Here is a 15,247-nt window from a genome sequence, read left to right on the forward strand (position 1 = left end):
AACGAGGGGGCCCTTGGTTCCCGATTAATGAAACTTTGTCTACATGCAACTGAGTCGCTGCGTGAAATCGCTGAAAATGTAATTTATTAATTTCTTAATTTTGCTTATTTTATATTGCTTTTCTAGCACTTGGCGTCAACAAAGGCGATGAGGATGATTAATGAAGTTATGAAATGGATGATAGGACATTATGATCCATGTCTTACACAAAATTCTAAGTTGGGACTAATGAATGTCGATTCGTTTTATCATTTGTCAAGTAGTTGTTTTTAACTCCAATCTTTTTCAAGGACTTCTGGGTTGACAGCATGTGTGTTGCGCGATGATGATTCGACGAAAACCACCATTTCAGTGAACTTTCTTGACAATGACTCTAATATCAGTAAAGAGAACATATTCTTACGAATAGCTGTTGTTAAGAAACCAATTCCTGAAACTTTTTCTGGTGGTCTCACGGCACCCAGCTGTCGTTTGTTATGGCTGGGCCTGGGGGTATGACTTACGCTGCTGTCAATACTCAATCATTCCCGAGAATCCAGGTCCGCCAGGCAAACCCAAGCGACAATTTTGTTATTTGGGTTGCATAGACAACAGGCTTTAAGATGATACGATATCGTAGGTCTCGTGGCCCAAGAACTATTTTCCATGACTGTACCACTTTTGGCTAATTTGCGAAGATGGGGTTGAGTTATGATGTGATGAAAGGACACTCACAAACATCCATGCCCAGACCTAGATTCGAACGTAGCACGATGTGCTAACCATTCCGCCACGGGGGCCGGCTTCTGAGATATCAGTTTGCTTTTATAAATGTTCTACTTTTACCTAGAATAATGTGTAATACGTAGTTTATTATTTTGAAGTAGAGATTAATTATTTTAAATTACTATTTTTTTTTTCTATTGAGAAGATGCTGCACACCTTATTAATTTTAATTATTATTCTTAACGTTTTCTCTTCTTTTACTTGTAGGATTATATCCTGGCAACACACTACTGGGATTTTGTTTCCAAAAGTGCAAGTACGAGTAGAAATGGTCCCTTTTAAGATGTTCTTTAGGCACTGTGTCGTAACTGAATTATACTTAAATTCGGTAGCTAAACTTTCTTAATATAAGAAATTCAAACTACGAATCTTTAAATATAACCTATATTACATTTAATGAGTTTTCCTTGTTTCATCATTTCAAAATTTGTAGGAAGTAAATATCACAAACCATGGCAAAAAAAGAAAATATCGAAATGTCGGTGCTTGGTAGTGCGAAGGGGTAAGGGGCGCCAACGCACAATTATACCTAGGGGGCCAAAATATCTAACTACGGGGCTGACCATATGCCGATCTAGAATTTTTGCCGGGAGGGGCACTTCAAAATCTGAAAAATGTTCAATTTTTCTATTTTTTTTTACAGGTTCACAAATCACAATAGAATATTTAATGGTTGAAGGGGGCATGGTCCCCCATGGGTACGGGCTACGTTTCAGTAAAAGTACTGTAGGGATGGGCATCCTTGGTTCCACGTAGGGAGAAGACATTCAAAAGTAACCACGATGCTCGGACAAAACTGAACCCACGATTGAGTTCATCGGGACACAGCTTAATGCTATTTATCTAATCGCTTGCCTTTTATCCCTCTGGCATCCTTTTCCTGTGCTTCATTGGCAGATTTCGGTTCTAGGAATTTCGACTGACGACAGAGTATGGTGCATTTAAAGACATTGTTTAAAAATTCATTTACGTTATAATTTACGACTCAACTCGAGTTGTAAATACCTGTCTCGCATGGGCCTAGGTATCGGAACATAGGCACACTGACGTAGGCAGGATTTTTGGGTGGGGGGAGACTGGAATTGTATGGGTGGATATTACATAGCTGCGTTCTATAGAGGGGGGGACGGATTTGTTAGCATATCGCGCTACAACGCCAGGGGTCCTTGGTTCGAATCCTGGGCTGGGCATGGGTGTTTGTGAATGTCCAATCATCAATTTCATCATGTCATTGCTCATCCCCATCTTCGCAAATTAGCCAAAAGTGGCACAAAAAGGCGAAGTAAAATACAGCAAATCAATCAATCAATCAATTCAGAGTGCGGGAGGGAAGTACAGCATAAAATATTTCATGATTACTATTTTCAACCTTTGTTTTAAAAGTTGTTCAAAGACAAGAAATGTAATATGAGGTCATTTGAAGGTCGAATTTCGGTTTTCCCGAGTTCTTTACCACTTTCTTCGAAAAATTTTGATTTTCTGAAAAATTCTGGAAAGGCTGTAGCTCCATTAGCCTCCCCTCTGTGTACGTCAGTGTCTAGGTATACAAGGGTTGGATAAAAAGTAATGGCAACACTGGTATAATTGGTACTTGACTGTATTGGCAGAGGAGCACGTGTTACATTCCTTCAAAGTAATCGCCCCTCATCTCTACGACCTTCTGTCACAAGTATGGAGGGCGTCGTACACCGTCAGCACGTCCATCTCTGTCGATGTCCCGCAGTGGCCGCCCTATAGCACGTATGATGGCTTCGCGCGTGTCGTAGTGCTTCCCGCCCAGTGGTTCCTTCATTTTGACAAAACGGTCGTAATCACACGGTCTCATACCGGTGAATACGGCGGATGTTCCAGTACCTCCCACTACCAGTTATGCAGGAGCGCCGTCACATTGTTCGCAGTGTGACACCTTGCATTGTCAAGCAGGATGATGGGACACCGTGCCGTCGCTTCCTTCTTAATGTGAGACGAAGGTGGTGTTGCAAGAAGGTGCAGAAGTAGGCTGCGTTGACCGTCTGCCTGAGAGACGTTGTTCTTCTTGCCTAAACATATTGTTAGGGCGCTTGCACTCTCGTCCTCTGCTTCAGAGCACTGCTGTTTTTGACTGAATAACATACAATCGCTCCCACTCACTGTACTCCCTCGTCTGACATTCCTCTATCAGCCACGAAACGATTGTGGCGGTGTGACTCACCCCTTTCACGGGACAGCAGTGTTGCCATTACTTTTTATCCAACCCTTCCATATGAGATGAAAATGTCAAAGTCGGCGGTGGTGGCCAACTTCAGGGGATAGGGCCACACTTCGTCGCATGGCAGAAACTTTAAAAATTCATAAACCGATGCAGAAAGGTGTGTGTGTGGAGAGAGAGATAGAGAGAGGGAGGGAGAATAAAGAAGAAATAGAATAATAGAACAAAGATGAATAGAGTAAAGAAGAGGGAAAACAAGACGGAAAATGTAGAAAAACAAATAAACAAGAAGAGAGGTTGTAATCACGAATGGAAGGCTAATTGATGTCAGGAATGGAGGGGACACGCACCCCCATGAAATGTGAAATTTAACCTAAAATTATATATTACACATATATACTTTCATTGACAGTCGTTTGTGTTATTTATTATAAGGAGGTTGCAGGAACCTGATAACTCCGAACTGAAAGAGTTCTTACTGAAGAACTGAAAGAGCAACGCTATTATGGGAAATAATATGCCTCGTTTGCTGCTTGCTTCAACTTCCCTTGGAAAAATCCTGCGGTTGTTTTGGAAGGGGCGCTTCATTTTTCACTTGTTTTATAAGGACAGGATGAAGGCAGTGGCGGAAGTGAGGTTTCTATGCTGGGGAAATGTTTGTCCTTCCACCCGCTTCCCTTTTTTTGTGTGTTTTTCCTGACATTGTTCATGTAGTTGTCAGTTATCACTGGACCTGTAAGATTGTAACCTTGTGCTTTTCTTGTTCGCAACAAAACCTAAGTACTCACCTTCGACTTTTCCGTCAACACATACAGAATCTACAAGAGAGGTGCATTCCCAAAGGCGTAACTTGACAAGGGCAAGGGAGGGTACTTCCCCCCTTGAAAAAAAATCAGGTGCATTAAAATTTACATGTTTAGGGCACTTTGGTTAACCTCCTCAGGATATTGAACCCGGGACCTATTGATAGATTTACATATAGAAGGGGCGAGGTTGATTGATTGATTTTATTTATTTCACTTGGCTTTTCTGCCACTTTTGTTAATCGCGAAGATGATAAGTGATGTATTGACGAAGGAACAAGCAAAAACACCCATGTCTAGACCGGAATTCGAACCCGGGACTCCTGGCGTCGTAGCGCGCTGTGTTAACCACTCTACCAGCGAGATTGGTGGAGAAGGGAGACACGGAAAAAATAAGAGGGTGGGCAAAGAATCTGAAAATAAATATTAACAAGAGAAATAACGACACAGTGTTGATCTGGTAAGTTGTATTAACAATTCAACTTGATACATCTTTGATGTCTCATCAATTTCTGTATGAAACAACCGATTCTCATGTCCCTACATGCTGAATAGCATTTACCCGAGAGTCGTCCTAATCGCAGTCCCCTTCGGAACACTCTTTGATGAGGAGATCCTTCGCTTCTTTCAATCCCTTGCGCGCGGCGTACTTCACCAGTTTATGTGCGTCCCTGGAAATAGAAAAATAGTGCAATTACATTGTGAATACTTTAATGGTGCAAGCAATAGTCGTGAATACAGATAAGGAATGCGAGTTCCACTCTCAATGTATTAAGTGCATTTTCAAAGACATTATGCGGATCTTACACGCTCGATCTTTTGTGCAAGATTGTGGCTTTGGGTCACGTGCGCAAGCTCGTGCAATGACGTGTCGTACGATCAGTTAGAGGTTTCCTAGGTCCAATCCTGATTAGCCTCTCTGTTAGGGATGTGCCGAATCCGATTACAGATGTATGAAAATCGGCCGAAATTGACATATCGGAATCGGCAAAAATCCGATATTTAAACCGGTACAGATTATACTAGAGTTTTACCTTCTAATAAGTTTATATTCTAGTTTTGTAAGATTTATTGAAAATTTGGTTATGATTCGTCATTATTGTAGAGTTTTTGTAATAAAATTATTGCAAACTCTCATTCAGAGGATCAACCTAACTCAAAATCGAAAAAAAAACAGTACATTGCTGAACCAGGATTTGCTGTTGTATTGGAAATTCAAAAATGAGTATTGAAACCTGAAGCAAGTGCTGAGAAAGTACTTGGGCATACCTGCTGCATCAGTATTCAGTGATTGAGTGTTCAGTGTTGCTGAACAGATTTGCGATAAGAGAAGAAGTAGGTTACTTCCTGAAGTGCTTCCAAATCTCGTGTTTCTGAAGTTGAATCTGGCAGACCAGGAATTCATTTTGCATTTCAAAGAAATGCTTGTGTACTAATGTTAAATCTCTAGGTTCACATAACCTTTTGTCGATGCAAATGTACATTCGCATCTCTTGAGAATACATATGTATACACATATGATATGCAATAGAAATGTACATACCAAATTAGTTTTGTCATGCAGAAAGTAACATCCCATTTCTGTTTAATAATCTGATGTATCGGAATCGGTTAAATATCGGCATCGGTATCGGTTCCAAAAAATTATCGGTGAGTACATCGGCATCGGTAAATTTTTAGCTTCGTCACATCCCTAGTCTCTGTGCATAAAGTGGACTTAAAACAACAACTCAACCTTTCTTTCTATTCCTATGTAAGGCCCACCCCGATGTCATAATGGTAACGCAATCTCCTTGCAATCAAGGGGTCTCGCGTTCGATTCCCAGTGGAAGCACATTGCATAGTGGGTTCGGATCCCACTCTAAACTGTAGGTCCAGTCCCGATTAGCCCATTTGTGCACAAAGTGGACTTAAAACAACATTTTGACAGTTCAAGTTTGTGTCACACGAAAACACAAGCGTTCGTCTACAGAATTCGATCTGAGCGGATTCCGTACATATATACATCTTCTCCCTGCCAGTACATGAACGAGCGATAAAAGTTTAAGAGAAGGGATAAAGATAATGGAAAAGTATGCCCTTTATAATTGTTCTTTCTGCTTACGCATGTGCTTTGGTGTATCATTATCGGTGGTTCGGAGATTTCCTGTTTATTAGTGGGATTTTAATGGCAAATTGTGCAAACATGTTAACATTCTGTGTTTCCTTCCAGGAATTTAATGTTTCTTTTGTTTCCCGCCAGGTGGCTGAGACGTCAAGACTGCATTTTCTGTTTAACAGCTGCTGTAAAGGGATTTAGCACTTACGAATAGCTTTCGTTGCCATTTGAGTAAAGAACACGCCGAGTGACGTGGTTCCTTGGAGCCACAGGTGAATTAAGAGAGAGCCCCTTCCCCCATGGCATTTATAAAATTGTAATCAACCTTCAATTAGCAAAGAAAAGGTAATCGTTTCTCCTAATTCGATATCTAACAATTAAACAAACCATACAAAAAGTTCTTATTTTTTCTTCGCTTTTAGGCACTTTGTATTTGTAGTTTTAGTTATTTAGCTTTCATGGGCGTCCTAAAGGGAGGGCAAGGGGGCCGTGGCCCCCCTGGAAAATGAAAGTCAACCAAAAATTATGTATTTCAGACATATAATTTCATATTAACCACAATAATATGTGTTAATTATTGCATGAACACCATAAATTCAAATTTAAGCAATGTTTTTTTTAGGAAACAACACTATTTTTGGGAAAAATGTGCCTTGTTTGCCCCCCTGGAGAAAAAATACCTTCTTTGCCCCTCCCTGGAAAAAATCCTGCGGACGTCCATGTTAGCTTTACCTTTCTGCCAATTTAGAGTCGCGCCAGCTCAATCGTTGTCGACCTCCGTGGCGGAGTGGTTAGCACAGCGCCCTACGAAGCCAGGGGTCCCGGGTTCGAATCCCGGCTAGGACTTGGATGTTTGTGTTTGTCCGAAATGAGAAAACACGAGAATAGCTACAGTAAAAACTGACATGTGTGAAAGTTTGAGGAATGTGTATGTAAATGACGGGGGATACTGACGAATAGGAGTATTCCTTAAAAAAAAAAGAAGTCCTTAGGGCATCTGACTTCCATGCGAGAGATCTGGGTTCGAACCGCGGTGGGGGAGAACCAGGATTCTTTCCACCTGTTAAAATGTCTCCATCGTCCACCCAGTGGCGTATAGAGTGGGTACCTGGAGGAAACTCTGGGGGTTAAGGCAGCCTGGGGCGTGGTGCTGATCACATCATCCCCACCTTCGGCCGTGATCAAGAAGTGTTGGGCTCTAACCTAACACACCCCTTATACGCCTTCATGACGTGGTGCAAAGCACAGGGGAGCACTTTACCTTTTTTACTTTTTTCCTGCCGATTTTTGCTAATTGCGACGATGAAGATGAGTGATGATTAGATGATGTTGAAGTCCAGGCTGGGACTCGAACCAGGCAACCTTGGTGACGAGATCGACGTCGTTTTATGCTGTTGGGCTAATCACGACAGTTGAAGCGGTCCCCTCCTTGTAGCAAATGTATACTATTATGTGCCTAACAATTGGCCGTGAAGGTACCGGCTATTGGCGGCGAAGGAACCACGTGATCTGCTTTCGTAGCTGCAAGTGGAAAGTTGCTTCTCTCGTTGGACGACGCAAGCAGATATAGTAAGGCAAGACGTTCAATTTTGCATCAACAAACGACGATCGCTTCCAATCTCTACCCCTTCTAGACTCGTTGCCAAAATGAATCATATTAGTGGTGACGTCACAGGAGACGACAAACCAGGCTTTGAGTCTAAACAACGAGCAAACGTGTTTTCTTCCTATCCAAATCAATGGGATTTTCCATCGGAAGGGGTAGCTTTAATTATTGTGACAGCAGTTATGAAACAAAATTATGATGCGTATCGTACATCAATATAAATATGAGATTTCGGAGAATACAACTATATATCGCACATACCTTACAGACAATAAGGTAAAGAATAACCGGAGCAAAAGGCTGGTTTACATTGGTCGAGTAAGCGGGAGAGTTACTGGGACGAGTTACTGGCCTGTCTACTCGACTCGACCCTTCTATGGCGAGTAGCTGTTTACACACTTTCTACTCGACTCCAGCAAAGTGGGATAGTAGCTGCAGCTGTTTGGTGCTATTTGACTAAATTAATTCATGGACGTCGTTGGCGATTTAAAACAAACGTTCTGAAACGGTTTACACACTTTTTTCACGAGAAATGAATATAATAATGCACGAGGACATGTCGGGAGAGAAAACTAATTTCCTTGCAACACTTTTTGCCTCATACGCCTGTAGTTTGTTTTGTTTGTTCCTATAAACGAAACAAATTCCATGGACACTCGCACAACACAGACTCTATACCTCTATACTGTCCTCAAAAAAGTCTTTACATTGACCGAGTGGTCTGTCGAGTTTACGTGCGAGTGAAAAAATCGGTGGGAGATGAAGCAACTCGGTCGAGTCGCTGTCCTCCGTGGACAGCCACTCTACTGTCCTGACTATTAGAGCGAGTACTGGCTCCAGTACTCTCCCCTGTTGCTAACACGGGGAGAGTATCTCGCTTTACCCTACTCGCTCTAGCTACTCTCCCGTCTACTCGGCCATTGTAAACCAGGCTTAAGAAAAATAATGCATTTTTATACAAAGTTGGACATTCCAGTTCCGAGCACAGCCGAAGCCGGCTCGAAACTCACCCAATCTCAAGTCGGCCACGCTGAAGCTATGGATGATGGGAAACCAGCAGCCTCAGGCGATTGAACCGGCGGCGCCCGTTGGCTGCGATTCCGGATCGGATTTCTTTTGGAGCATCCGCTTTACTCGATTTCCTACTCCATTTATTCTTTGCATTCTCATCTGTAAGGTATATGTTATGCGATATAGACGTATTCTCCGAAATCTCATCTTTACATTGATGTACGATGCACATCACATTTTTGTTTCGTGACTGCTGTGACGATTTTTAAAGTTACCCTTTGCAATGGGAAACTCAATGGATTTGGATAGAGAGAAAAACACGTTCTTATTTGTTTAGACTCAGTTCCAGCTCGTCGTCTGCTGTGACGTCACACTAATACGGCCCATTCAACCATCGCCCACCCATTTGGTGTTTAAAATCGAAATGCGCGCCAAACCATTTCACGTCTAGAAATTAGTCTCTTGGCTTAAATTTATCAGACCACTAGTGGTAATTACTGGATTTCTTTGAAGTAGCGGTTTGAATGCGCACAATCTTTCCTCTCCAGATAGTAAGTTGTGAGATTCTCTTCAGATAAAAGTTAAAAAAGGAATTCCACACCTGTCACGGCAATTTATATAAGCTTTTGTATTATCATAATTCTCACACTTGACTCTCGCAAGAAAGAATATGTTAGATCTGACGTGTATGAGTGAGGTGGTAGAGATTATCACATATCTCACACAAAATGCTTATCAGAACGAGCTAAGATATTTATCATTCCTGTATGAGTGTATTTTGTAACCCTAAGTGTCTGCACAATAAAGATAACCCTGTTGGCCTGACACACAGATAATTGAAAACGTAATGGACATATCACGAAAAAAATTAAAATATTTTATCTTCAACTTTCACTACAGATAACACGTGGCGGTCAACACAGCATGAGGACAGCGTGATGTAGTGGAACTGTATTTCGATGTGCGATATGTAGATATTTTAATGTCCTTTTCTTATAGGGCCTCCCCGATGGCGCAGTGGTAGCGTCGTCGCTTTGTAATCAAGGGGTCCCGGGTTCGATAGTGGTTCGGATTCCACTTTAAACTGTAGGTGCAGTCCCGATTAGCCCTACTGTGCATAAAGTGGACTTAAAACACCAAATCAACCAACCAAATATTAGGTACTTGTAATAGGCGGCGATTATGGGTGGGCACTTATTGCCACTTTTGCCTTACACAGTGGCCTCTTGATACTAAGTCTTGCCAACCAGGAAAGTCAACTATTCTCCCCCCCCCAAAAAAGTATTGGCACCCGCTACTGGTTCTAGATGGCAATGGGCGTATAAAGCCGTAGTTAATGAGAGTTCAAACAACGAAACTAACTTGCAGACATATTTGAGGAGCATATATTTTAAACAAAATTTGACGTATGAACATCAGTGATGTGCCGTAGACTATACGTTTACGTCTACATGCGTTATCTACACGTAATCTACGCGTAGATTACATTGGGTTGTAGTTTACATAGATTACGTAGACAATCTAAAGTGCATGAAAATTAATTTTGAAGGGTTTCATGTAAGAAAAGTGACTTTCAACTATATTGGTTCCTAACGAAATGAAAAGAATCCCATTTACAACAAAAATTTCTCTTCTCTTCTATCATCAACTATGGAAGAAGATAAATAGTATGCAAAAAACAACAACAGATGGCAGTCGTGAGGCAAGAGTGGTCTTTTCCCCAAAGAACACTAGAATATATCCTATATTAGGTTTCTTTCTAGGTGAGAAATTGTTCGAATTTGGAAAAAAGGGTATGAAAAGTTCTTTTCACACATTAGTAACTAATACGCAATATAATTTTCTTTTAATTCCACGGCGCCCTTTGCTAAGTTATCATCTTTCGCCATGTTGTTTACATAGATTACGTAATCTACGTGTATAAAATAGTCTACGTGTAGAATGTAGACTATCGTTGTTTACGCGTAGACGCACATCACTGATGAACATTAAAACATATTTCGTATATCCCATTGGCTATATAGATTTCCCACAGGCGCCCTTATACTTGGCGGAGGCTTGAATACAAGTACTACAAAACAGGGGCAGCGATTAGGGGGCATGGAGGTAGTTGCCCCCTACTTCTTTCCACTTTTCCCCCACACAATGCTAACTACGCTAAACCTTATCTACCAAGGGAAATAAACTGTGCTTGCCCCCTCCCCCAGTTTTGAAACCCAAACGCCGTCACGGCTACAAAATAAGATTAGTAAGAAAAGGGTAAAACTAACCCCTGCACACTGCAATATGTCGTAAAGGCACATTGCAGAATGGTTCCGCTCAGTTTCGATTAGCCCTTCTGTGCATAAAGTGGGCTTAAAAATACCTCCTTTCATATGGTAGGGCGTGGATGTAGGATACACGCATTCACATTCTTGGACATTTGTACAGGTAACGTGATCAACGTCACGCTCCGGTCGCCTTTTCCCTGTAGGTTTTAGAGGCTGGGAGAACCCCAGAGTAACCTGAAATTCTGACGAGAATCGAATGCGGGTCTCCCGCTTCGCAGATAGACGCAATGCTGACTTGTTTCCTATTTATTGATTACAAGAAAATCCCTAAGCGGCAATTTCCCTTTCATTCTCTCTCAAACCTTCTCATATCTGTTTTAATTCTCTACTTTTTTCATTCAGGATAGACAAACACACATATCAATCGAGCCCTTACCAGTATTCAAACCAAGGATCCCTGACGTTATAGGTCGTGGTTGAGTGTTATTAGTGTCATTAAAAGAAGGCATTGTTGTAGTTTTATTTTTCGTCGCTTTTCTGCCTCTTGACTAATCGCGACTATGAGGATGAATAATGATGAGATGAAATTGATGAAGTGACACTCATAAGGAACATTCATGCCCAGGCCTCAACACAAATCCGATACCTTCGGTGGCGAGATCGAAAGTCGACCACTGAAAAAAAAATAGGGTAAGTAGTATTCGAAATAACTGCCTACATACCCTCTCTCGATTCCTGTCCTGTATCCTTTCATGTGTCCAACTGCCAAGTTGTACGAGGCGTGAACATGTCCTTGGTCGGCTGCTTTCTTAAACCACTGCATGGCAGCCGCGTGGTTCTTCTGCACCCCAAGACCTGGAGGAAAACAAACGCCACTGTAGTTCTAGATCTGTACCCACTGCACAACTGTTGTTATTTATTAGTGTAACTAGTAATTCCTGTCATCTCTGAATAACATTTAGGCGCGAAAGATGAAAACTCTTTCCCCCTCTGTAACTATCTTTTCTGTCCTTCTCGCTTTCTGATTCCTTTCTTTTCTTCCTCTTTCTATCTTCCATGCTTCCCTTTCTTCCTTCTTTCTATTCCGCCTGTCTCTTTTTGTTTCTTTCTATCTTCTGTTTCTCTTTTCTCTCTATCTCTTTGTCACTCCATTTTCTTCTATCTCCCTCTTTTCCTTTATGTCTTTTTTTTCTTTTTTGTTCATTCTTCTTCTTCTTTCTTTCTTTCGATCTTCCTCTTTCTGTCTCTCTTTCCTTCAATTTTCTTTCTGTCTCTCTTTCCTTCTCTTTCTCTCTACATCTCTACCAGTGTGCATACCATTCTTGTAAATTGAAAGTATGGAAATAAAAATAGCACTTTTTGAGCTCACATACCACACAATTGGCAAAGATAATACGAAGTAGACATTGATTCTATCATCATATGAAAATATGCACTTGCATACAAATCCGTTTCCTGCTCATTAGAAAAAGAAGTGTTGCACAAACCTTGGATGTAGCGTTGTCCCAAAATATGTTGAGCCTCTGCATATCCTAGATGCGCATAGAAAGCAGCCACATAATAGTGGAAACCGTTTCTGCAATAATATGCGTAGAGAAGAGTGAACACGAATATACACAACAGGCACACCTACAAAAGAAAGCAAGCAATATTGGTAAATTGAAAATATAAGTCTATTCAATGATGCTACACAACACAATGTGACTTATTCATTGATTTCGTTTATTTTACGGTGCTTTTCTGCTACTTTGTCTAATCGCAACGAAAGGCTACTCAGACGAACATTATCAGAAAATAATTATTAATATGTTTAGCTCTGCCAATTGGTACACTCACCGGCAATAAAAATGTGACACCTAGATCCTGAAATACTCGCTTCCCTCCAACGCATTATGTGTGTTGCCCAACTCTACGGCGATAAGTGGATTTCAATGGCAACTTCTACCTCCGCCGCAGAGTTAGGCAACACACATAACGCGTTGGAGGGAAGCGAATATTTCAGGATCTAGGTGTCCCATTTTTATTGCCGCTGATTGTACATTAATTCGAGATCTCGAAATTACTGCTTTTATAATTAACCCAGTTCAGAGATGTGCTGGGTATAGTCCAATTTGGTTATTTGGTTAATATTTCTTTTTAGTATAAAAGCATGGAAAATATAGCATCGACTGGTTGAAAAGAAGCCACAACCACCCCATTATAAAACTTCTGGAAAAGTCACCCTCTCAGCTACAAGGTCGATCATTAAAAAGTAAAATTAAAATTCCTCTGAGAAGAATGACAAACGAATAGATACAGAGAGTGCTTTGTTCCCGATGATACCTAGACCAAAACCGACTTCTAAACCTCGACACGAGAACGAGACCTCGAGACTTGTCGAGACGAGACGGAGAAGTAATTTCCGAGACTCTCGATCTCGTTCGAAACTTTAAACAACCAAAGTGCGAAGGCACCTGGCTGGGGTAGCAACAGATTACAGGTAAATCTTTAAAGCATCACGTGTCTCCTCCTCCACACACACACACCTAGACGACAGTGTTGTATTAATGCAGACCAAATAATTTAGACGTTTAAATTAAAGTGATAATTTAGCACGAAACCTAAAAGACAAGGACCCTGAAAGACATGGACGCTAAGGCCACCCTTTCCTTCGGAAACAATGTCCTTTGGCAACAGTGTCTCTCGACCACCCTGTCTTTACGTGACTCGGTCTTTTGTCGACCTTGTTGCTTTGTGACCATGTCTTTTGAACATACTGTAGGTTAGGTTTGGTTGGTTTTCCAATATATTAACTCGGGTTACTTTTTTCTCCAAAAGAGTTACTCTTCACTTCCTACGTCTATTGATTTCCTCACTTACGTCTTGACCCGTAGGCGTAACTAACAGGCTCTGTGCCCCCTCCCCCCCAACTTTCAGTTGTGTGCCCTACTCGTTAAAAAAATCCTTTTCTAAAATATCAATTCGCACCTACATTTATTTTAAGTATATATGTACAAATATGAATACATGCATGTACTTTGAATCAGTGAAAAACTGGCACGACAAACTGTACAAAAGTATGAAAATAAACTGTTAGTACAAAAAATACGATATTGTTAAATGCCCATTACCAGTCAGTCCTCTGCGTTTTTTTTGATAGAAGCAAATTCTTGTGCTTGTTTGGTCAAGTCAAGTTTACGAGCCCGATCGCTTTCGATGCTTTACAGCGTCATTTCACTCACGTGCGCCGCCCCCTCCCCGCATCGCGGGGGTTTTATTTACGCCCCTGTCTTGACCTCAGTCCTTGTAATCATGAACTACACTGATTTAGTAAAAGAGAAATTGTGGACAATAGTTCTCAAAAACAAGAAAATGTCTCGGACTTCACCGAACCTAACCTGACCTCATCACGTCCTCACTCACTTACGTCCTGACAGTCCTGACTCTACTCCTCACATCAGACCTGGCTTACGTCCTCATTTCAGTCTTCACTTACGTCCTCGCTTAGATCCTGATTTACGTCCTCAGTTAGGTCCTTACATATGTCTTCACCTAGGTCCTTACTTATGGGTTAGTTTTGGGTTAGATCAGGTCGGGTTGGGTTGGGTTACGTTAGGTTAGGTTAGCAAAGTAAGGAAGACAGAAGAACCGCTTGTCAACAAGGCAGTTTACATTCTCAATGGAGCTCGTTCCAGGGTACATCCTCAATGCTGAAAATTCTAGCACGTTATATTGAAAACCACATATTTCCGCTTTCCATTATTCGCCATCTGCACTAATAACAGATACCGGTATGTTCCATTGTACCGGACTTTTGAATCACCCTCTATTTTAAACATATATTAAAACTATGCAAATACAGAACTGACCTCTAGAGAGATGAAAAATGTTTTCTTCTTTTCGCCATTTTTACCTAGAGAAATAGACTGCTTTCGTTTCGCCGTTACAAATTCTTGAATCTCGACTCTTTCTACGTCACTTCCTTTTTCTTCTTCTCTAGGTAACGCATGGTCGTCAGTGCCTGGAGCAATTTCGTAAGGTTTTGACCACCCCCTGTGCTTCAGATTAGACGAACGCTTGTCACGTAACGATTGGAATGTCATCATACCCTAGAAGGGTAAAACAACCTTTGAGGAACATAACGCTAAAAATGTTGCTGTGACAAGACTGTATTCTGCGTTCACGTTGCTTGGTTTGGTTTGAGTTGGTGTTTTAAGTCCACTTTGTGCACAGTAAGGCTAATCGGGACTGGACCTACAGTTTAAAGTGAAATCCGAACCACTATGTGCCTCCACCGGGTATCGAACCCGGGACCCCTTGATTACAGGGCGACGACGCTACCACTGCACCATCGGGGAGGTACGCGTTCGCGTTGCGTTGGGCCAATCAAAAAATCAACAGCCCATTGTAAGTTTGATGGCAGCAGCATGGGCGTCACTGTTAAAATTCCGTTACTCGTCACTTAAAACACATGCACAGACAGACAGAGAGGTGGGGGAGGGGAGGGGGAATTGAATAAGGCAAAAG

The 15,247-nt window shown here is 41.5% G+C and overlaps 1 protein-coding gene across 1 annotated transcript; it reads right to left on the reverse strand.

Annotated features, from left to right (window-relative positions):
- Nucleotides 1–4,219: 4,219 nt before the first annotated feature.
- Nucleotides 4,220–14,840, reverse strand: LOC145988172 (uncharacterized). Its single transcript, XM_083123000.1, has 4 exons — nucleotides 14,590–14,840; nucleotides 12,229–12,370; nucleotides 11,464–11,596; nucleotides 4,220–4,427 (listed from the first exon to the last, which is right to left on the reverse strand). The coding sequence occupies exons 1-4, from the start codon at nucleotides 14,824–14,826 to the stop codon at nucleotides 4,331–4,333; spliced, it is 609 nt and encodes a 202-aa protein (XP_082979126.1). The 5' UTR covers nucleotides 14,827–14,840; the 3' UTR covers nucleotides 4,220–4,330.
- Nucleotides 14,841–15,247: the final 407 nt, after the last annotated feature.

The sequence above is a fragment of the Lepisma saccharinum genome, chromosome 5, assembly GCF_977018435.1.
Source record: "Lepisma saccharinum chromosome 5, izLepSacc3.1, whole genome shotgun sequence".
In the NCBI taxonomy this organism is placed as follows: domain Eukaryota; kingdom Metazoa; phylum Arthropoda; class Insecta; order Zygentoma; family Lepismatidae; genus Lepisma; species Lepisma saccharinum.